Source organism: Bubalus kerabau, chromosome 20 (genome assembly GCF_029407905.1).
Source record: "Bubalus kerabau isolate K-KA32 ecotype Philippines breed swamp buffalo chromosome 20, PCC_UOA_SB_1v2, whole genome shotgun sequence".
In the NCBI taxonomy this organism is placed as follows: Eukaryota; Metazoa; Chordata; class Mammalia; order Artiodactyla; family Bovidae; genus Bubalus; species Bubalus kerabau.
Window position 1 is genome coordinate 34232791 of NC_073643.1, and position 24135 is coordinate 34256925.

General features: G+C 42.7%; 1 protein-coding gene across 3 annotated transcripts in view; it reads left to right on the plus strand.

Moving 5' to 3' along the window:
- Positions 1-938: 938 nt before the first annotated feature.
- Positions 939-24135, plus strand: part of EOGT (EGF domain specific O-linked N-acetylglucosamine transferase) — a 42964-nt gene continuing 19767 nt past the window's right edge. The window contains exons 1-9 of one of the 3 annotated variants that reach the window (XM_055557466.1): positions 939-1135; positions 2714-2769; positions 4665-4888; positions 6335-6435; positions 7041-7149; positions 11230-11324; positions 11669-11773; positions 16858-16964; positions 21111-21214. In XM_055557466.1, the coding sequence (XP_055413441.1) occupies positions 4679-4888; positions 6335-6435; positions 7041-7149; positions 11230-11324; positions 11669-11773; positions 16858-16964; positions 21111-21214 (831 nt within the window). In that variant the 5' untranslated portion in view covers positions 939-1135; positions 2714-2769; positions 4665-4678. Of the gene's footprint in view, positions 1136-1234; positions 2324-2713; positions 2770-4664; positions 4889-6334; positions 6436-7040; positions 7202-11229; positions 11325-11668; positions 11774-16857; positions 16965-21110; positions 21215-24135 lie in introns of those variants that run through there. The other 2 variants (XM_055557468.1, XM_055557469.1) reach the window with 2 other exon arrangements.

Consider the following 24135-nt stretch of genomic DNA (forward strand, 5'->3'; position numbering starts at 1 on the left):
TGTCCTTATTAGTAAGGGGTGGGCAAAGTATGAAATTATAATAGAACAGTAGTTCCTTTAGAGGCAAAATCTTACATGAAGAGTAAATGAGTTAGTACTGTAAATTGCTTTAGAATAACACCATGTTTCTGCATTGCGATTATTTGAAAAAAAGAAATCCAGATAATGTGGCTCATTTAGCAGGTTATAATGGAACTTGTAACAGTTCTCCGAGCAGTATCTAAAAAGATTATTTGAAAAGTATGTAAAGATTTAGAAACAATCCGTTGTGTTTTCTGATGATCATAGTACTTAAAACCGGTGACTTTGTGTCTGAGCATAAATACATTCTGATGACATCAGCTTTGATCAGTTCAAGATGAAGCAGTAATCAATGCTCAACTTTACTGTGCTCTACACTACACAGTATACTATATGGACCGAGAATGCCAAGAGTAAAAGTGTGGGGAGATGGGCGTTCAAATAAGTATGGTAAGATAAACCATTGCAATTTAAATAACTACAATAAAAGGATAAAAGTCAAACTCCACAAAGTGACATTTGAGCTGATGAGTTTTCTGATAGTCACTAAGAAAGATAAGAGGACTACTATTTAATGTACAAGGCTTCGAAGAATTCTTACCACCACAAAGTGCGGCCAACTACGAGCAGGCTCGGAGAATGAACGTGAGGGCGACAACGTGTACCCTAAATAAGGATACAGTAACCCTCCACCTCAGTGCAACGGGAAGGAAGAAGGGAAGGAGTCCGGTTTTCTATGCAACCGGTCGCAGTGTCCCTTAAGCGCCTTTTCGCTACCTCTCAAGGAGGACAGTCCAGTATCTTAAAGTCCTGCTCCTCAGCACAGAGGTTCTCGACCTGGCGGGAAACGCAGGAAACCGCGGACCACGCCCCTTGACTCCGCGTGAGGTCGTGCGCGCGTGGTCCCGGCTCTGGCCCCAAGGACCCCATGCGGGGCGGGGACCCGCTCCCGGCGCAGGCCGGCCTAGGTGTCCCGGCAGCTCCCGGGCGCCCCCTGGCCCGGCTCCGGCGCCGGAGGTTTCCGGTGAGCTACAGTCGCCGGTTATGACGACTCCCTCAGTCCGAGCCGCCGCCGCCGCCGCCTCCTCCGCAGCCCCGACTTCCCAGGCTCCAGGTGGGACTCGCCCCGCGGTCCGCGGAATCTTCACCCGCCCCCCGCCCTCTGCCTCGCCCGGGTGCGCGGTGGGCGCTTTTGCCTGCTCCCGGCGCGGGTTCCCGGCGGGCTGGCGCTTCTCCACGGGTCCGCCTGCGCCTTCCATCGCCCGAGGGCCGAGAAGGAGGACGTGGGGAAGCAGACCTGATCCTCCCTTTACCGAGGGCTCGGCCCCCTTCACCGTGCCTGACGCGGCGCGCGGGTCCCCGAGACCGCCGGGCGCGGGGAAGCATGCCGGGTTTCCCAGGCCGGGACGGAGCCTCCTTGATCCAGGCCCCTCCCAGGCGTGTTGAGGTCTGGGGTGGGAGGGTGCAGTGTGCGGCGTTGGGGGGCGGGCGGTCCCCGGGAATCTCTGCGCCCCAACCCCAGCGCGGCATCATGGCTGCGGAAGGGCGCTCGCCACCGACCCCGCCGCCTTGGCTCAGACGTTGTAGCGGACCGCTGATGGACCTCACCTGGCCATCTCAGGCCCTTTCCAACCTCCTCCCTCGTAAAACTAGTGCTAGTTGGGGCGAGCCGTTTTAGGAGTCCTTGTGGGTCTCACATGCGTTTAACTTTTCACCTGTCCACTGGCTTCTGTAAACTTTCCAACCCCTGTCAGAATGTTGACCCATCTCACCCACTGTGTTCCTTGTCACTGTCGGAGTTTCACCTCTCATTCTCTTTCAAGCTTTCTCCCTTTCCCTTCCCCTTTCTTAGGCCAGTGGAAATCCAGTCATGGTATCCCCATAGAGAGGTGGGGGGAACCAGCAGCTTTGCGCAGAAGGAAAAAGTAGCTCAGCTGCTAAAGCGTCCATCTCCTGAAGTGTGCCCGCCTGTCCTTCAGGGGCTCTCCCTGCAAGAGGACTCAACCCCGAAAGGCTCTGTCAGGCCCTGGGGTTGTGCTTTCATGCACAACAGCCACTCCTGCTAGTTTGTGCAAGTGGTTACGTGCCCTCAGCAAAAGCCAGGTTTCTGATGTGAACCTTTCGATTTTTCCTTTGGCGGAAAAGTCGTTTACGGATCCCTGCGTTTAGTTATGGCTAGAGCTCAGTAGAGGACAATGGACTTGGCTAACCAAAGGTCGACTTGGTCATAAGAATGACCTATTTCTGGGAGAGACTGGCCATTCTGCCTGTTGAATCTGAAAGCAGGGAGCAATTTCATTCGGTGAGTCGGATTACTGTGGTGAGAACCAGTTGGATTGTTTGCTCTTGGGAATGTTTTATCTGCTGAGTGTCCTGTTGGCCTGTACCAGTTGGTGCCTGTATGAAGTGGGTCATCTCCTTCCTGCTCACTCTTAGAATCTCTTCTGTTAAGTTACTGTGTTGAGGATTGTACCTGCTACCTCACTTTTAGTAGCTTTTATTTGTTAAGGCAGAGAAAGGTTTTATAAGCCAGGCCTTCTGGTTATGGCTTATCTCACTAAATGCCAGACAGTCTGCTTACAGGTTATCTTATTATCTTCTCTCTTAATATTTCTTTTAATTCACAATATCACCGGGGATGCAGAAGTCTTCTTTGATATCTTTTTAAGGTAATGTGTTTCATTTCTGACAGATTTTAGATACCTGAAACATCACAGCAACTTCTGGGTGGTTCTGAGGATTAAAGAGGTAAATGCTTCATTATAATTAGAGTCACTGTTAATATTAATGTGTATTTTAAATTTTGTGAAATTGTTACGAACTCACAGTTGGGTAAAAGTCTCAATTAAAAATATTGATTCAGGTGACCTTTATTACAAATAACAAGATACTCTTTAGGGATACCTAAAGCAATTCATACCCACTCCAGTGTTCTTGCCTGGAGAATCCCAGGGACGGGGGAGCCTGGTGGGCTGCCGTCTATGGGGTCGCACAGAGTCGGACATGACTGAAGCGACTTAGCAGCAGCAGCAGCAAAGCAATTCATGGAGTCGCAGAGAGTCGGACACGACTGAGTGACTGAACTAAACTGAACTGAAAAAAACAATTATATTTACTGCAGAGGGGAAAAGGATTTCTTCTTGGCATTCCAACTGTTCAGTTATGATTGCTTACTCTTGGAACTTGAAATGTGATTGAACATAGCAGTCTGGTTCTAAAGGCCCCGTCTCCATCAGCCGTATTCATTGAAAGCTGATTTTGAACTTTGGATTTTTCCAGTATGCTTCAGTGACAGCAGACCCTGCTTGGAAGCAACTAATATGTACTAGGGCTTTATCATCTGGTGGGGAGACCACTTTGAAAAACTAGAGCAAATAAATCACTAAAATGAACCCCAAATGGCATGTTTATTATCTGGAAATATACACAAAAAAATCTGATATAAGAGATTTAATCTTTCTGGGATGAGTTAGAAATGCAGGAAGGTTCATGACCATTATCTCTTTTCTCAATGCTAAAGCCAGATGGAGAGAATTTAAGGGTACAGTTCTGAGGCAGACTGTCTGGATTTCACTCCTAGAGTTTTCTTAGTCTTAGTTCTTAATATCATTGTTCTTACACCCAGTGAAAGAAAAGCTTCACAAGGGCTTAGGAGTTTACTGTTCAGCTGCCCATTCCCTGCTGCCTCCTTGTACTTAGCAGAGTACCTGGCACGCAGCGTTTTCTCACATACTTCAGTGATTGTTAGTTTTAATCCAGCAGGTACACACTTGCTTGGACCCATTGTACTTCCTTTCTTCTTTCTTCCTGGTATGTTTTTCTGGATCTGCATCATGTAGATCTCAGCTTAAATGTTACTTAGCAACTCCGCCCCATACCGTGTAATTTTAAACTTTTATTTAAGAAACACTTAACATAGCATTTAACATACCAGGTATATCTAGACATGTTGCCAATATTTACCTCTCGGGAGTCCTATGAGAAAGGGTTATTCTGATTTCCATTTAACAGATGGAAAAACCTAGGCACAGCAAGGTTAAATAACTTGCTGAAGGTCATTCTTCTTAGAAAGCTGCAGCCACATTCAAACCTAGGTGGCCTAGCTTCAAAGTCTGCATGCTTAACTAGCAAACTGTGTTGTCTATCATATTACCTGACTTACTCAGGCATCAGCAAACAGGGTCCTGTCAAGGTCCTCCTCCCATCTTTGTAAATAAAATTTTATTAGAACACAGCCCGCCATTCCTAGCATAACTATGGCTGCTTTCCTGATGGGTACAGACACTATCTGACCTATAAAGCCAAAAATATTTGCTGCCTGGCTTTTTCCAGAAAAAATGTGCTGGCCCTTGGTTTATTTGATTCACAGCCCTTGTCATTATCTGAAGTTGTTTATTTGGTTGTTTATTTTATATCTACTGCACTAGCTTCCAAGTTCCATGAAAGCAGGGGTCTTTGCTGTTTTATTGACCACCCTATACCTAGCTCCTGACCCAGTGCCTGGCCTATAACAATCAGTATTTGTCGAGTAAAAGAACATTATTCAGTAAAGTAGTGAAGTTAGTTATAATTGTACTTAACCCTTAACCCCTTTGACTTTGAAGGCTCTGTCTTAATGAGGGTGTTATCAATTTGACCTTTAGGTTTGGAGGTTGCTATGTTCATGCTGCTTGTCTTTGGAGCATTGCTTCCTGAGGTCCCCCTGAGTGGCCAAGACAAGGCTCCTCCCCAGGCCGATGGCATTTCAGCCACCCCTCTGTTCAACTATGCCAGCCTCCGCCTGCCGGAAGAGCATATTCCCTTCTTTTTGCACAATAACAGGCATATTGCCACAGTCTGCAGGAAAGACTCACATTGTCCTTATAAGGTAAATCTTATTTCTCCTCTTGCATATTTTTAAAAGGTTGCAATTGAGGCTGGTTTACTAGTTCCCCCATCATAACTTGAATCTGCAGGTAGACTCCTGGTTGTAACTGTGGGTCAGTTGATGTTTGTATTTCATCTCATGCTTCTTAATGACTCAGCTTTGCTTAGAAGTATGTCCTACTCACAAAGGTGAGATTACAAATCTAAATCACTAGTAAAAGAAATAGGCAGTCTGTATGGTTTGTCTAGTCTGTAAATGAAATAAATTAGATTTGATACAGAAAAGAATATGTAGTTAAAAGTAACTGAATAATCTCAAACTTCTCCTTTCTTAAATTGCACTTAAGAGGATCTCTCAGCACTTCATTTTGGTAATAACACCTACATCTCTGTCTCTCCATAATCAAGACTGTTACTGTGGCCTTCCTTCTGTTTTCGAGTTGTTGGAAAGGTTTCAAATTGGAGCCCATTCAGACATCTCATGAGGCCTCAGAGATCAAAGCGGGGCATTGTGAGCCATTTCCTTTCCCATGGTGCTGGCACAGGAAGCACGTGGACAGGCCGGGCTGGGAAGCCAGCTGGCACTGCCCCCAGGGGCCTCACAGAACAACCTCCTGAGCTTCCTGGCCCACAGCAGTTGTGTGTCCCCTAAGGGCTACAGAGCTATTCCCAGATATTCCCAGAGTATTCCCAGATCTCTGCTGGTCTTGATCAATCAATAAAGCTGCTGATCCATTCAGTTTAGTTGTGATCCTTTTGGTGATAGAAATTCCATTTTTTATGACTCTCTTGGGACTGATTTTAGAATCAGTTTACTCACTTGACTTCATTAAGCTACTTCAGGAAGTTTCAGTTCAGCCAAGGGGGTCGGGGGAGGGATGAAGTGGGAGCTTGGGCTTAGCAGATATAAACTTTTCTATACAGAATGGATACACAACGAGGTCCTACTGTATAGCACAGGGAACTGTATTTGGTAGCCTATGATAAACCATAATGCAAAAGAAGATTTAAGAAAAGAATGTGTATGTGTGTGTATATATATATATATACACACATATATATATATATATATATATAAAACTGAATCAGTTTGCTACAGAACAGTAATTAACACATTGTAAATTTCAACTATACTTCAATAAAAAATGTTAATTAAAAAAAAAAATCCCAATTCAAATGATCTGTGGTAGTCTAGCTAAAACCCAGACTTTTGTTTGGAAAACAGACCTGGTAGGGGAGGGATTGGTGACTAAAGATAATTGCTGTTAAGAATCTCAAGACTGTTTTTCTTAGAATTTACTGATTTCTCTTTCATGAGTATGTATTATAAAATGTAAAAGTGAAAGTTCTAGAAAGATATTTTTTTTTCATGGAAAAAAAAAATCTACGAGTCCTCTCTGAATGTCAGAAGGTAGACCAGTCTCAACACACACCTCTTATGTTCCAGAAATACTTAGAAAATTTGAAATACTGCTGGGGTTATGAGAAATCCTGCAGACCAGAGTTCAGATTTGGTTACCCTGTTTGCACCTATGTGGATATGGGATGGTAAGTTACTGGATGGACTCCCTCCTGCCCTATACTTATCTCCTTTCTCTGTAGTGTATGCTGAAACATCAATTCCCAGCTAGACTCTTTTGGTATTAGATAATAATTCCTTTAGATATTAATTTGCTTACACATTCATGAGTAATTTCACTTGTCTTGACTGTCTCCCCCTGGGACAGGAATATCTCTCATTTCCTCTGCCAGAGGGATAAAACAGTATGGTTCACAGAAAATACTTTTCCTCACTATATGCAAAGAAAAGAGATGGATGGCTGACTTTGGTTTTGGAGAAGAGAGTTAAGTATAATCAGTATTTCCAATACAGGCAGGGTTAATGGGGCAAAGAAAATGCAGTAATTAACAGTTCATTGTCTTCAGTTCCAAATGATCCTGACTATATCCATTTCCATTGTGTATGTTTATTATCAGGGAGTAAGTCTATAAATAACTTATTTTGGTAACCTCATGTAGTGAGAGGTAGATTTTTAAAATTATTATAGTTAAGAAAATAATGACTGACTTCTAGCAATGTAACATTTAGAAAATTTAAGGTCCAAAAAAAGTAAAAAGTTGATTCATCACAGAATTGTTTTGTTTGCAAACAGGACGGACACTCTTGAATCAGCCCAGGAAATATTCTGGAAGCAAGCCGACTTTGGATACGCCGCAGAGCGTCTGGAGGAGCTCCATGTGCTCTGCCAGCCGAAGGAAAAGGTGGATGTTCAACCCCTTCATAAGTGAAGATGTTTATTTAAAAATACCTGTGGTATCTATTTATTCATTTATTTATTGAGGTATAGTTGATGTATAATATTGTGTAAGTTACAGACATACAATACAGTGATTCAGATTCACACTTTTAAAGGTTATACTCCATTTATGGTTATTGCAAAATATTGGTTATATTCTTGGTGTTATACAATATATCCTTTTAGCTTGTTTTATACATAATACTTTGTACCTTTTAATTCCCTGCAATCGTAATGGTTAGATTGTAATATAAATACCAGATAGAGGGCACTATGAGAGGAAACCCTCACTCTCACTATTATTGGCTTAAAGTTTTATTTGACTTCCAAAACCTAGTTGGAAGCCATGTCCTTGTTTTCACACACATATTATCAGATGGTCATATTTTGAGGTAGGTCAAATATTTAAGTAGTTTTAGAATTAATTATTCCCCCCAACATACACTAAAGAAGGTAAGTTGATGAATTACATCTTTATAAATTTCCTTGCTGGTAGTTTGGGACAGGTGATACACTCCCACCATGCTGTTCTATATTTTTTGGCACTTTACATTTTGCAAAAAGCTTTTCAGTATGTTATATGGTTTGATTCTCACAAACAGTATAACAGATAGACAGGGCAGGTATTATTGGTACTATTGGACTAGAGAGGAAAACTGAGTCCTCAGATATGTTAAGCAACCTGTCGAAGACCGCACAGCTACTAAGTGTGGTCTTTTACAATTCTGCTGTTGTTGTTCAGTCGTTAAGTTGCATGCAACTCTTTGTGACCCCAAGGACTGCACCAGGCCACATCAGGCTTCCCTATCTTTCACTATCTCCTAGAGTTGATGTCATCAGTTCATCTCCATTGAGTCAGTGATGTTATTTAATCATTTTCTGCTGCTCCCTTCTCCTTTTGCCTTCAATCTTTCTAGAATTAAAATGCAGATGTTTTTCTTGTGCTTTCACTCATACCCCATTGCACTCAGTGATAAACACATTGTCAGGAGGCAGTTTGGGGTAATAAGGAGAAGAATGGACTACGGGGTTCAAATCTTGATCTGTGCAAAGGGCACCCAAACTTTTCCGTGTTCAGCTTCTTCTGCTTTAAAGCCATGCCTGTGTTACAGCTTGTGGTAAAACTGAAATGAGATTCTGCATTGAAAAATGCTCCATGCAGGGCCAGGCTCACAGCAAAGGGCTTAGTGATAGTTTTTTAAAGCCCCAGAGAATCATAAGCACTTAGGATTAAGGTCCACCCCTCACCTAGAGCCAGACATCCTGGGATGTGAAGTCAAGTGGGCCTTAGAAAGCATCACTACGAACAAAGCTAGTGGAGGTGATGGAATTCCAGTTGAGCTATTTCAAATCCTGAAAGATGATGCTGTGAAAGTGCTACACTCAATATGCCAGCAAATGTGGAAAACTCAGCAGTGGCCACAGGACTGGAAAAGGTCAGTTTTCATTCCAGTCCCAAAGAAAGGCAATGCCAAAGAATGCTCAAACTACCGCACAATTGCACTCATCTCACATGCTAGTAAAGTAATGCTCAAAATTCTCCAAGCCAGGCTTCAGCAATATGTGAACTGTGAACCTCCAGATATTCAAGCTGGTTTTAGGAAAGGCAGAGGAACCAGAGATCAAATTGCCAACATCCACTGGATCATGGAAAAAGCAAGAGAGTTCCAGAAAAACATCTGGAACTGCTTTATTTCTGCTTTATTGACTATGCCAAAGCCTTTGACTGTGTGGATCACAATAAACTGGAAAATTCTTCACGAGATGGGAATACCAGACCACCTGACCTGCCTCTTGAGAAACCTATATGCAGGTCAGGAAGCAACAGTTAGAACTGGACATGGAACAACAGACTTGTTCCAAATAGGAAAAGGAGTACGTCAAGGCTGTATATTGTCACCCTGCTTATTTAACTTCTATGCAGAGTACATCATGAGAAACGCTGGGCTGGAAGAAGCACAAGCTGGAATCAAGATTACTGGGAGAAATATCAATACCCTCAGATATGCAGATGACACCACCCTTATGGCAGAAAGTGAAGAGGAACTAAAAAGCCTCTCAATGAAAGTGAAAGAGGAGAGTGGAAAAGTTGGCTTAAAGCTCAACATTCAGAAAACGAAGATCATGGCATCTGGTCCCATCGCTTCATGGCAAATAGATGGTGAAACAGTGGAAACAGTGTCAGACTTTATTTTTCTGGGCTCCAAAATCACTGCAGATGGTGATTGCAGCCATGTAATTAAAAGATGCACTCCTTGGAAGGAAAGTTATGACCAACCTAGATAGCATATTCAAAGCAGAGACATTACTTTGCCAACAAAGGTCAAGGCTATGGTTTTTCCTGTGGTCACGTATGGATGTGAGAGTTGGACTGTGAAGAAAGCTGAGCACCGAAGAATTGATGCTTTTGAACTGTGGTGCTGGAGAAGACTTGTGAGTCCCTTGGACTATAAGGAGATCCAACCAGTCCATCCTAAAGGAGACCAGTCCTAGGTGTTCTTTGGAAGGACTGATGCTGAAGCTGAAACTCCAATACTCTGGCCACCTCATGCGAAGAGTTGTCCCATTGGAAAAGACCCTGATTGGGATTGGGGGCAGGAGGAGAAGGGGACGACAGAGGATGAGATGGCTGGATGGCATCACCGACTCGATGCACTTGAGTTTGGGTGAACTCCGGAAGTTGATGATGGACAGGGAGGCCTGGCTTGGTGCGATTCATGGGGTCGCAAAGAGTCGGACGTGACTGAGCAACTGAACTGAACTGAATGTTCCTGAACTCTGCCCAAGCCTCTGACATCTCAGGAGTCTCTGTTATCTCCAGGCAATCTAAGAAACCAAAAAATATTTAAATCACTTGCATTCCAAAAGTGAATATATGCTCTGTAGTGCCTTGGAATGGTGTCACATGATAGAACTTCAAGTGATTCTAGCAAGGTGCCTGAACCAGAAGATTCAGGCAAGGCATTAACCTGCACTACTACAAGGTGTCTTTAACAGTCAGTACTTTATACTTTTGCTCGGGTCTAGCTGTTCATGCACAAAAGGGCAGGAGATGGCCTCAACCCCATGTTGCACACATTTTCCAAGGTGATTTGCAAAATGCTTTCCTCATGAAGATCTGCTTTGATGGGTTTTTTGCTATCAGGGTGTGACCCCTTACCAACTCTAGATTCTAAAACACCATGATGGTCAAGGTTAATTGCCATTAAGGGTCAATTGGGAGTTATGGGAAAAGCAACAAAGTGGTGTTTAAATCTCGCACTACAACCCAGAGCAGATAAAAATTTTTGAAGCTATCCCTCTGTCAACACAGTTGGTAGAAGTAGAAACAGGCTCTATGGTTGACTTTTAAACTCCTTTGCCTGCATGCATACTCAGGCACTTCATTTGTGTCTGACTCTTTGCAACCCCATGGACTGTAGACTGCCAGGCTCCTCTGTCCATGGGATCTTCCTGGGAAGAATACTGGAGTAGGTTGCCATGCCTTCCTCCAAAGGACCTTCCCGACCCAGGGATCGAACTCACATCTCCTGCATCTCTTACATTGCAGGCAGATTCTTTACTGCTAAACTACTGGGGAAAGGCTTGCTGAAAGTAACTCATATTTGACAAACTACCCTTCCTGCCTTGCATTTTAAGGTCTGTGGCATGTGCCTTCTTCCTTGTTTCCTTTGGCTCGTCTTTGAAAATGCTTTTTCACACAGCTGTGAGGGTTGTGAGTGCCCTTTTTTTTTTTTTTTTTTTCTCATGAAGATAAACTGAACCATAAATACAACTCTGGGCTCTTTAAAATTTGAAGATTATAGAAATAGTGGAGTTCTTTGTAGTAACCTAAAAGTGTGCAAGTTGGCAAAAGTATGCTTGGGCAATGCCTCCCAGGGAGGAAAATTCTTAAACAGAAGCGTCATTGGGAAGTGTTCATCACAGTGTGTGGCTGGAGCCTGAAGGCTACATGCTGTTAGACTGATGTCTAGCAAGTTTGGGTGTGTCCTTGAAGTGTTAATGCTCACAGTTATCTTTCTCTTGTTTCTCCACCTTATTTCAGAATGACTCAAGTCTGGTGTGTTCCCGTTACCTTCAGTACTGCAGAGCCACCAATATCTACCTTGATTTAAGAAACATCAAGAGAAACCATGACAGGTACTTCAGTGGTGGATGTTAATATCTAAGGAAAATATTGAAATATTTGCAGGTCCAGGAATATGCCTTGGATTTGCTTCCTAATAATATGGTGATGAGGTTCAAGAATGAGAGAGGGAAATGAATGACCCACACCTGTCATAATGAGTTGATCATTATGCAGCTATGTGATGGCTACATTAGATACGATTTTGCTACTTTTTGTAGAAACTTGAAATGTTCTATTACAAGAGTTAACTTCTAATGAAAAACTGATTTTAGAAATTGGTAGACCACTTTAGTTATAACCTGCGTGCCTGAGTCATGAAAAAAAATTCCAAATTCAATTTTTTGTTATCCACTAGATTCAAGGAAGATTTTGTCCAGAGTGGGGAAATTGGAGGACACTGTAAACTTGATATTCGTTCGTTGATGTCTCAAGGTCAGCGCAAAAGCCCTCTGCAGTCTTGGTAAGATTTTGGTGGGGGGGGGGGGGCGGCGGGGGGCGGGGAATATGTTTGTGAAGTATTTGTCTTTATTTTTGATGCTTACGAATTTTGGTAGGGACTATAAATGGAAAATGTTATTCCATTTGTGGATAATTTGGTCTGAGCTGCTGGGGAGTGGTGGCTCCAGAGTGAATCATCAGTTGTATTTGACTTAAGTTCATAAAATATTAGGAAGTGATACAGTATTTACTGTTAGCCAACGTAAAAGTTCAAAAATGAATTTTTTTAGCTCCTCATAATTGCTACATGTGTTTAGAGAAATACATTTTTAAAAATACACACTTATTAAAGCAGATACCAAGCATATAGAGAAATGTACAGTTTGGATTTTGAAAAAGTAAGCCCACTTGAGTAACTCTTACCTGGGTCAGAATTAGACCATCATCTACCCAGGCTCTCTCCCAAAAGCAAACCCCATCCTCCTTTCCAAAGATAAACACTACCCTGATTTTAAGCACCTTTCATAAGCTTTTTGAACTTTAGATAGATTGAAGAACACATTTTGATTTCAAATTTTTTGAATATTAAACTAGGTCTATCAAGACACTTACTATCTCTGGAAATTAGAGAGGTGGGGCACTTTAAAAGCTTTTTAGTTTAAGATAACTTTAGAGTCATTGACATTTAAGAATAATTCAAAAGTAGCATAAAAAGTTTAAAAATAGTACAAGGCATTTCCATTGTACCCTTACCTCAGCTTCCTCTAATGATAACATCTTAAATAAGCATAGCACAGTAATCCAAAGCAGGAAATTGACATTGGTACAATGTTATTTTTTTATTTTTCTAAATTTTAAAATTTATTGTAATTGGAGGCTAATTAATTTACAATATTGTAGTGGTTTTGCCATACATTGACATGAATCCGCCGTGGGTGTACATGTGTCCCCCATCCTGAACCCCCCCTCCCACCTCCCTCCCCATCCCATCCCTCAGGGTCATCCCAGTGCGCCAGCCCTGAGCACCCTGTCTCATGCATTGAACCTGGACTGGCGATCTGTTTCACATATGATAATATACATGTTTCAGTGCTATTCTCTCAAATCATCCCACCCTTGCCTTCTCCCACAGAGTCCAAAAGTCTGTTCTTTATCTCTGTGTTTCTTTTGTTGTCTCACATATAGGGTCATCATTACCATCTTTCTAAATTCCATATATATGCGTTCATATACTGTATTGGTGTTTTTCTTTCTGACTTACTTCACTCTGTATAATAGGCTCCAATTTCATCCACCTCATTAAACTGATTGAAATGCATTTTTTTAAATAGCTAAGTAATATTGCATTGTGTATATGTGGTACAATGTTATTAAATAAACACATTTGAATATTATTAGTACTTCCATGCATTCTTTATTTTTTTGGATGTAGAACTCAGTAAAATTTATATCATATGTTTAGATAAATGTAAGCACTATCACAGTCACTAAAGAAACTGTTCCATTGTACTAGAAACTGTCATGCTTCCCTTTATAGTCATACAGCACACTCATAATGTTCATTTTCTTTCTTTTTGGTGAGATATAGTTGATATACAATATTATAGAAGTTTCCAGTATATAACATAGGGATTCACATTTTTTAAAGGTTATACTCAATACTTAGTTATTATAAAATATTGGCTATATTCCCTGGGTTGTACAATAATATTTCCTTATAACTTTTTTGTATCTGTTTGTACCTCTTCATCCCCTGCTTCTGTCTTGCGCCTCCCCACTTCCCTCTCCCAGTTGTAACCATTAATTTGTTTTTTGTATCTGTGAGTCTTTTTTGTTGTATTCACTACTTTGTTTTATTTTTTAGATCCTACGTATAAGTGATATCATACAGTATTTGTCTTTCTCTGAGTTATTTTACTAATCATAGTACCCTCCAAGTCCATCCATGTTGTTAAATGTTTTTTTATGGCTGAGCCTGGAAAACCCCATGGACGGAGGAGCCTGGTAGGCTGCAGTCCATGGGGTCGCTAAGAGTCGGACACGACTGAGCGACTTCACTTTCACTTTTCACTTTGATGCGTTGGAGAAGGAAATGGCAACCCACTCCAGTGTTCTTGCCTGGAGAATCCCAGGGACGGGGGAGCCTGGTGGGCTGCCGTCTATGGGGTCGCACAGAGTTGGACACGACTGAAGCGACTTAGCAGCAGCAGCAGTATTCCATTATTTGCTGTTGCTGTTGTTCAGTTGCTAAGTCATGTCTGACTCTGCAACCCTGTGGACTGTGGCACGCCCAGCTCCCCTGTTCTCTATTGTCTCCCAGAGTTTGCTCAGATTCATGTCCATTGAGTCAGTGATGCTGTCTAACCATCTTATCCTCTGCCACTCCCTTCTCCTTTTGTCTCTTGTCTTTCTCAGCATCAGGGTCTTTTCTAATGAGTCAGCTCTTCGCGTCAGGTGGCCAAAATATTGGAGTTTCAGCTTCAGCAGCAATCCTTCCAATGAGTAGTCAGTGGTGATTTCCTTTAGGATTGACTGGTTGGATCTCCTTGCTGTCCAAGGGAGTCTCGAGTCTTCTCCAGCACCACAATTTGAAAGCATCTATTCTTCAGTGCTTCCCTGATAGCTCAGTTGGTATACAATTTTCCTGCAATGCAGGAGACCCCAGTTCATTTCCCAGACTGGGAAGATCCTCTGGAGAAGGGATAGGTTATCCACTCCAGTATTCTCGGGCTTCCCTGGTGGCTCAGCTGGTAAAGAATCCGCCGGCAATGTAGGAGACCTGGATTCAATCCCTGGGTTGGGAAGATCCCCTGGAGAAGGGAAAGGCTACCCACTCCAGTATTCTGGCCTGGAGAATCCCATGGACTATATAGTCTATGGGGTTACAAAGAGTTGGATGCGACTGTGACTGAGCGACTTTCACTTTTCAGTGCTCAGCCTTCTTTATGGATCAACTGTCACATCTAGTATTCCATTCCATATGTATATAATCTTCATTATCCATTCATCCTTTGATGGACACACAGGTTGCTTCCATATCCTGGCAATTGTGAATAACATTGCTGTGAACATTGGGGTGCAGGTATCTTTTCAAATTAGTGTTTTCATTTTTTTCAGATATGTACCCAGGAGTGGAATTCATGGGTCATATGGTAGCTCTATTTTTATTTTTTTGAGAAAGCTCCATATTGTTTTACACAGTGGCTGCACCAGTTTACATTCCCACCAACAGTGAATGAAGTTTCCCTTTTCTCCACATCCTTACCAGTATTTGCTATTTGTGTTCTTTTTGGTGATAACCATTCTGACAGATGCGATTTTGATTTGCATTTCCTGGATGATTAGTGATGTTGATCATCTTTTCATGTTGGCTATTGGTATGTTGTCTTTAGAAGAAATTTCTGTTCAGGTCTTCTGCCCATTTTTTAATTGAGTTGTTTGGTTTTTTGATGTTGAGTTGTATGAACTGTTGATGTATTTTAGATATTAACCTCTTATTGGTCATATCATTTGTAAATACGTTCTCCCGTTCTTTAGGTTGTGTTTCCATGTCATTGAGGGTTTCCTTTGCTGTGCAATAGCATTTGAGTTTACTTAGGTCCTATTTATTTATTTTTTGCTTTTATTTCCTTTGCTTTAAAAAGAGACAGATCCAAAAAAAATATTGTTAAGATTTATCTCAAAGAGTGTTCTTTTTTTTTTTTTTGAGTGTTTGTTTTTAATGTCAAATGTTCATGCTAAGCAAACTGTTCAGGAAAACTGTCTTTCACAGATTTATGTGGCATATTAGAGTTTACAGTGCAAGATCTTACTTCACATAAGAGACTTTTGGAGTAGGCGTTCCTATTTTCTAGTGGGCGTTTCTATTCCTAGTACACTTTGATATCTAATGTCCAAAATCAAATATTTGATATTTGTTTCCTAGTATCTTTTGATATCATGATAGTTCCCTAGGGTATATTTATGTTAATTATTTATTGCTGTATCATAAATTACTCAAACATTTAGCAGCTTAAAATAGTGAACATTTTTTATCACACACAGTTTCTGACAGCCAGGATTTGGGGGCAGCTTAGCTGTGTGGGTTCAGGCATAGCTGGGCCTGTACAATCTGTTTCCTAAACTCACTCATGTAGCTGTTATCTTGAGGTTTTCTTCTCTGCTTGTTGGCTAGAGGTGTCATTTCTTTACCATATGGGCCTCTCCCTGAGGCTGCCGACAGCCTGGCAGCCGACTTCCCCAAGATCATGTTGTCTGAGAGAGAGCACGTATAAGCATGGCCCAAAATGGAGGCCTCAGTCTTTATATTTATACCCTAATGGTCACACCGAAAGTGACCACCATCACTTCTGCCATATTCTGTTCATTACACGTGAATCACGAAGTCAGCTCACCCTCCAAGGCAGGGAATTCATCTCCACCTCTGGAAGGGAGAAGTATTGAAGAATTTGTGGACATATTTTTGAAACCACTGGAATAAATATTTTAGTGTTATGTGTGTTTTAAAAGGATCTCTTTGGTACTTGTCTTACGTCACATATAGTCTCAAAGATAAAAAGTTTACAAATGATCTGTAGGTTAACTTGTGATTGTCTTCTTTTGTATGGAAGAAAATTGTACCAAGTGGTTTCAGAAGTGGTTTTCCGAGAAATAGAGTTTTCTTTTTTCTGGGAAATGTAGTTGTCTGCAGTTTTTCCCAAGGTACTTGGTAAGTCTTGGAACGCCATCTTTCTCAGAATCCAAAAAGGTTCTCTGGGTCAGTGTTCCTTCTGAGCCTTGCCAGACTGCAAGAAACCTTTCTGAATCTTTCCACTTTAATGGTAGATTTTTTTTGCCAACTCTCTGTGGAATTTTCTTCTTTGTCAGAAATGTTCCCGGTTGCTCTTGCACATTAGGCTGAAATTTAAAATCATTTTTTTTTTCTTGTCTCAACATTAAAATTGATATCAAGCTGCATAAGTATTAGTAAGTTTGAGAAGTTTCACATGTGTTTATGAGTATTTTCTGGAAATAAAACTCACCTAATGAACAGATCCTGAATTACAGTATTGCAACAAGAGATCCAGGAGGAGCCCTTTGAAAGCATCTCCTGATTCTTAATTCCAGGTTTGCGGAGCTGCAGAGCTACACTGAGCTCAACTTCAGACCTGTAGAAGATGCTCAGTGTGACATTGTTATTGAAAAACCAACCTACTTCATGAAACTAGATGCAGGTGAGAAGTTAGTTTGTCTATTTTATTTATTGGTTAATGTGGCTTTGTTCCTTTTTATTGATATATGTGTTCCTATAACTTTGGGAAGCACTTCATGGCAAATACATGGGAAAAAGTGGAAACAGTTGTAGATTTTATTTTCTTGGGTTCCAAAATCACTGCAGATGGTGACTGCAGCCAAAAATTTAAAAAACACTTGCTCCTTGGAAGACGAGCTATGACAAACGTAGACAGTGGTTTAAAAAGCAGAGACATCACTTTGCTGACAAAGGTCCATAGAGTGAAAGCTATGCTTTTTCCTGTAGTCATTTACGGATGTGAGAGTTGGGCCATAAGGAAGGCTGAGTGCCGAAGAATTTATGCTTTCGAATTGCAGTAGCTGGAGAAGACTCTTGAGAGGCCCTTGGACAGTAAAGAAATCAGTCAATCCTAAGGGAAATCAACCTTGAATATTCATTGGAAGGACTGATGCTAAAGTTGAAGCTCCAATACTTTGCGAAGAACTGACTCATTGGAAAAGACCCTGAGGCTGGGAAAGATTGAGGGCAAGAGAAGAAGGGGATGACAGAGGATGAAGTGGTTTGATGGCATCACCAACTCAATGGACATGAGTTTGAGCAAACTCCAGGAGATAGTGAAGAACGAGGAAGCCTGGCATGCTGCAGTCCATGGGGTTGCAAAGTGTCACACATGACTTAGCGACTGAACAACGGTAGCAACGTGACATTGAACAGTGGATTTACTTTTTGCTTTCTTCTCTTGAAAAAGTGAACTAATTTGAATTTCCAACTGTTTTACGTTCTGGTGTGCTAGAAGAAACTTTCACATCATGGTCAAATAACTCAGTGAAAATTGAAAGATGAGTGGAGAAAGCCTGGGTACCCCTTTTGCAACTAAATTTACCCCATGTGGCTTCTCTAATCCCTTGATTTAGCTGGTGCTTCAATAGAACTTTTTAAAAATTAAGAGCCCTGTATGCAGTGTAGGTGGGAAAGGAAGGCCCGTGGCCTCTTCAGGTGGACTTTCTGATACTGTCTCCATGACTGAAGCTAACTTGAAATTCTTTTGGAAGTTAGCCCTGGCATATATTCTTGGAAAAAAAAAGTTAAAATTATTGTCCTATTTACAGTTAAAACTTCTAATTCTCTACATGCAAGCACAGCTTTTGCTTTGTGAACTTGCTGCCCTGGAGAGAAGAAACACAAATTGTACCTGATTATCCTTCTCATTACAAGAAATGGAGATTTCTGTGCCACACCATATCCAAATTCATGAGAGGCTGGGCTTAGGATGAAATATAGAGAGCCCCCTGTCACGAATATTTCAGAATTCCTCTAATTTATTGATCATATTTTTAATGTGCTCCACTTCCTGAAGTCGTAATTCTTATATGACAAAGCCTGAGGTTCAGAAATGAGACAGATTTTAGAAATGTGAGCAGGTAAAAATGTTGTGTTCAAGGTCCCAACACATTTTTAAAATACGCAGATTAAAATGGAGCAAAGAAAACACTGATCTGTCTGAGGAAGGGTTCAGATCAGATCAGATCAAATCAGTCGCTCAGTCGTGTCCGACTCTTTGCAACCCCATGAATCGCAGCATGCCAGGCCTCCCTGTCCATCACCAACTTCTGGAGTTCACTGAGACTCACATCCATCGAGTCAGTGATGCCATCCAGCCATCTCATCCTCTGTCGTCCCCTTCTCCTCCTGCCCCCAGTCCCTCCCAGCATCAGAGTCTTTTCCAATGAGTCAACTCTTCGCATGAGGTGGCCAAAGTACTGGAGTTTCATTCAGCTTTAGCATCATTCCTTCCAAAGAAATCCCAGGGAGAGGAAGGGTTGAACATGTGCAAATGGTTGAATTTATGTAGCTTCTTATGCAGTAAAGGATATAAAGTTGGAATAATAGGCTAGGGTAGATCTGCATCCTTTCTTTCCTGTGTTTATAAGTCTGCCTTTTTCTTCGAACTTAATGCCATCAGCCCACGTTCCTTCTCATATTAACTCTTCTTTTAAAAAAAAAAAACAGGTGAGCAAATCTCATAAACATACATCAAACAGTTTTTGCTCTTTTTTTAAAAAATAATTTATATTATTTTATTTGTTTATTTTTGACTGTGCTGGCTCTTTGTTGCTGCATGGGCTTTTCTCTACTTGTGGCAAGTGGGGACTACTGTTTAGTGGCCGTGCCCAGGCTTCTCACTGGTGGTGATTTCTTTTGCTGTGGAGCACAGACTCTAGGGTAGTGCAGTGGGCAGAGGGGGAACGAGGACGAGGGGTGAAATGCTTTAGGAGTTGTGGCTTATGGTCTCTAGAGCCCAGGCTTAGTTGCTCCGCGGCGTGTGGGATCTTCCCGGATCAGGGATTGAACCCATGACTCCTGGATTGGCAGGTAGATTCTTTTTACCACTGAGCCACCAGGGATGCCCCCATATTAACCCTTACCTTGAGAAATGAGCATTCCACAGAATAATACTCAAATGGGGCTTGTTTCTTGAGGACAGAGCCTACGTTTTCTCCCTCTTGTATAAATCCTCCTGGCACCAATTGCTGTTTTGTGCATTCGGCCTCCCTCAGTAAGTGCTATGAAGTTGCTGAACAGTTCATGAGAAGCTAATGCAGGCTGTGTGCTAATCTGGGAAAAGGAGACGGCTTGTCATAAGACATCATTTGCCTTGTTTATTCAACAATGTGCTCTTTGGCAGGATTTTTCTGGGTGAAAATAAAAAAGTCCTTCCAAACATTCGTCTAAGATACTGGTCTAAAAAGAAGGGAGTAATTTTTTTTCTTTTCCTTTTCCTTTGTTGAGATATAATTGACATCCAGCACTGTTTATGTTGAAGGTGTACAGTGTAATGACCTGACTTTTATAAATGGAGTCCTTTTTCCTCTAAGTTTCTGGCACACAGTGTTATTATTTGCTAGGAAGGAAGTCAGAATACTTTATGATTTCTGCTTTTGAAAGTCACTATTTATGTTTTAACTGACATTTCCTTTAAGGTGTCAGTTCTTGGAATTTCACCCCATTTAGATTTATACACTTGTTTCTTATGAATGGCGGAATTAGGAACTTACAAAGAGCAGCACCGCCCTCCCCTTTCCTCTTTGACCCAGCACGCTCCAGCTGGTCGAAGTTTTCCCTTGTGCCAGGCACTGGGCTGTCTCTTTTAGGTATGTTACCTAAAAGCTGACATCTAAGTATATTGACTTCCTATTTCCAGTAGAGAAGCTGAAGCTTTGGAATTTACAGACTTACCTGAGAATGTTGCTCATAATTCAACCTCTTCTTCTGAATCCAGAGTTCTTATACTTTTAATTAGGACATGAGATTTCAGCTCTTTAAATGATAACTGGTTACTGTTTTCCCAAGAAGCAATAATATAAGTAGTGATTAAAAGGAGAAAAAGAGACAGGAATGAAAAATACCAAAATGGTAATAGTTGCCATCATTGCCAGTACCATCATGAGCAGGTGTCGATTGATTTAAAACATTTTTTTTAAGTAAAAGACCATAAAAATAGTGATTAGTCTTAATGGCTCTATAGTTCTCATGTTGATTTAAATAAGCTTCTGTTACTTTTTCTGGGAACTTAATGATCATTTGTTTCTTAGTGTGTAAGGAAAAGGCAGGAGAAGGCGATGGCACCCCACTCCAGTACTCTTGCCTGGAAAATCCCATGGACGGAGAGGTGCCTGGTGGGCTGCAGTCCATGGGGTCGCTACGAGTCGGACACAACTGAGCGACTTCACTTTCACTTTTCACTTTCATGCATTGGAGAAGGAAATGGCAACCCACTCCAGTGTTCTTGCCTGGAGAATCCCAGGGACGGGGGAGCCTGGTGGGCTGCCGTCTATGGGGTCGCACAGAGTCGGACACGACTGAAGCGACTTAGCAGCAGCAGCAGCAAGGAAAAGGCATTCCTAATTTTCACATGATTGATTTGAAAATGAATGTTTGAGCATAATCAGTCAACTGAGGACAACTTGTGTATGATCATTTTATGTTTAGAAAATTGTTAATTTTCTCCTGATTCATTTGAGCTAAAAGTCTACCATACTGTAAGTAGATTGGGTAGAATAAAAATTGTGTAATCGTTTCTTTTGGGGTTAATGGACGTGAATTTCTTTTTTTCTTTCAATCTTAGGTGTTAACATGTATCACCACTTCTGTGATTTCATCAATCTTTACATTACCCAGCACGTTAACAATTCCTTTAGCACAGATGTGTACGTTGTGATGTGGGACACGGTAAGTAAGAACTGGCTTTCTGCTTCAGTGCTGTCTTTACCTTGCTCAGTACCAGTTTGACTCTGATCTTATGTAATAGAATTTTCTCAGATGCACACACTTACATTTACACATGTACACACACATATTCATGCATGTGCAGATGGTGTGAATGCATCTGTGTGGATGAATTTACGTGTAGGTATACATATGGCTGGGCTTCCCTGGTGGCTCAGTGATAAAGAATCCGCCTGCTAATGCAGGAGATGTGGGTTTGATCCCTGGGTCAGGAAGATCCCCTGGAGGAGGGAATGACAGCCCACTCCAGTATTCTTGCCTGGAGAATCCCATGGACAGAGGATCCTGGCGGGCTACAGTCCTTGGGGTTGCAAAAGAGTCAGACATGACTGAGTGACTGAATCAGAATCTTGATACATATGGGAAGATGCACATGTTTTTGAAATTTAGAATGAGGTTGTAGAAGCTTGCTTGCCATGCTTTGAGGAGGTCGAGCTCAGAGTGCCTCTGAGATGAGCATAAAAGATCATCATTCATTACACTGTGGTCCCTGGGTGGGGAGAGCCTGCCTCTGTTCACAGTCTGGCCTCTGGTGATCGCCATCCATTTCCACTGTGGTCCCTGGGTGGGGAGAGCCTGCCTCTGTTCACAGTCTGGCCTCTGGTGATCGCCATCCGTTTTGCTTCCCTGCACCTTCCCTGTTGCTTCCTGCTTCACACCAGGTTGTGCCACGTGTATCTGAGTGTTAGGACTGCACGTAGCTACACATGTTGAATCACAGCTGCTATGGGCTTATTTGTTTTTAGTGCATCTTTTCTTCCCTCTTCTCTTTCTTTGCCTGCCTTTCACTTGTTTTTTTCCTATAGCTGGCCCTTCCACTGGCCAAGGTCATCCCAAAGTTGCCTGGTACTCTCACCTGTAAAATGGGAGAATTACAGTATCTACCTCAGTGTTGTTTTGAGGATAAAGCATATCATGTGCAAACAGCCCCAGTGCCTGATCCACAGCACATGTGCTCTGAATGGTAACCGTGACAGTGGGCTGGAGAACACATGGTATATAGTGTGCGTGCGAGAGGCTGCCTAACCTGGGAAGTGGGAACACCCACCGAGAAGTCACCTCAGGTTCACCCAGATGCTCCAATGCTCAGGATGCTCACAGGCCCCCCTCTTAACCCCAGTCTGTTGAGAAGGATGGTTCAGGGGAAATACAGCTTGCTGGCAGGGCAGCATTAGGCACTGCTTCTCAGGACTCCTCACAGCCTGTACAGCACAGGTCAGGTGCAGGGAGATGTGATTCCGCCTGGCACAGGTACAGGTCCCCCAGGGCCAGGATCTTCTGAAACAACTGCATTGGCCACGCCACCAGGATCCTGAGAGTCAAGCCAGTTACAGGAGTCTTTGAGCTCTGTCCCCTCCACACTCAGTGTACCCGTCAGGTGTCTTAGAATCACAAGCCATGGCCCCTAGCACACGGTGGAGGCATGCTGTCCAGTTCCAGAGGGCAGAGCTGCACCGTGAACTGAGGTCAGGTTGTCTTGCAGAAGGGGAACTGTTTTGGGGCTGGTAGCAGAGCTGTGACGAGAGGTTTCATCATCATGGCTCCCTAGCCCTATAGTTTGATTTCAAGCCTGATGAGAACTGTTTCTAACATTTTCAGCAACTTAATGCTCACTTTTTGCTTTCCTTTTTTGCATGTGTTTTCACTTCCCTCTTGTGTTTCAGTTTTGCTGCCACACAGTTCTATTTCTTAGAAATGTTTTTCTGAGCAAAAGGATCTGCTGTCCCTTTGTTTCCTCTTTTTGTATATGATTGTGGTTTCTAGGTCCCATGCACAGGCTCCCTGTAGCTCTGAATGATTAACTCAGGGTTGTTGTGGTTTTTTTATTTTTCATTTACATCTGATGTTCTCATAATACTCACAACTCTCGTGGGCCAGGGTTTTTATTTGTTTATTTTAGAGTTGAGGAAGCTGAGGTGGTAGTATTTCTAAGACAACGCAGTCGGTGAGGGGTGGAGTCAGGGTTCCCATCTAAGCAGTCTGTCCCCAGACCTGTGCCTTGCAACCACAGTGCTTCCTCATCTCCCTGTACTTCCCTGAAGATCTTGTTAAATTGACGGAAAGTTTTCCAGAAGCTTCCTTGTATCTCGTTGCACGCTTTTCCGTGTCTTCTCTAGTGGAGTAAACTAAACTCAGCCAGCGTCTACAGCCTCTCCCCTTCTCTACGCCTGCTGGGGTGGACTGAATAAGGTGCATGGGCACCTTGGGGCTCCCCAGTTACTCAGTTAATGGGACACATGGTGTTCGTGCAGCCTGACCTCGACTGCCCTGTACTCGCAGGGTGCATTTAGTCGAGCAAGTTGGCCGCCCTGATGTGACCTCCCTCCTCTGCTCCTCTCTGTGATCCATTTAGAACCTGTTTTCTTGGTCAGAGAGGCCTTTGCTCGTGGCTCAGTCAGGGTCTCAGGACAGGCAAGTACCAGGTTGTGTCAGAATCGAGACCCCCAGAAGCCTGTAGGGAGGATGTGGGTGGGTGAGGTGTCCCGTGGCTGCCACCTGGTTCTCTTTTGCTGGAGGCCCCCAGAGACCTGTAGGGAGGTTGGGAGTGGTGGTGAGGTGTCCCGTGGCTGCCACCTGGTTCTCTTTTGCTGGAGGCCCCCAGAGACCTGTAGGGAGGTTGGGAGTGGTAGTGAGGTGTCCTGTGGCTGCCACCTGGTTCTCTTTTGCTGGAGGCCCCCAGAGACCTGTAGGGAGGTTGGGAGTGGTAGTGAGGTGTCCTGTGGCTGCCACCTGGTTCTCTCTTGCTGGGAAGGCCTTGAGGGAAGCAGCTCTGCCACCTTAGGCTGACATGAGTTGAACCCCGCTGCGGTGGATGGTGTTGTTTTGGAACCAGTCTTTGTGGCCCTGGATGAGCTGTGTGCCCC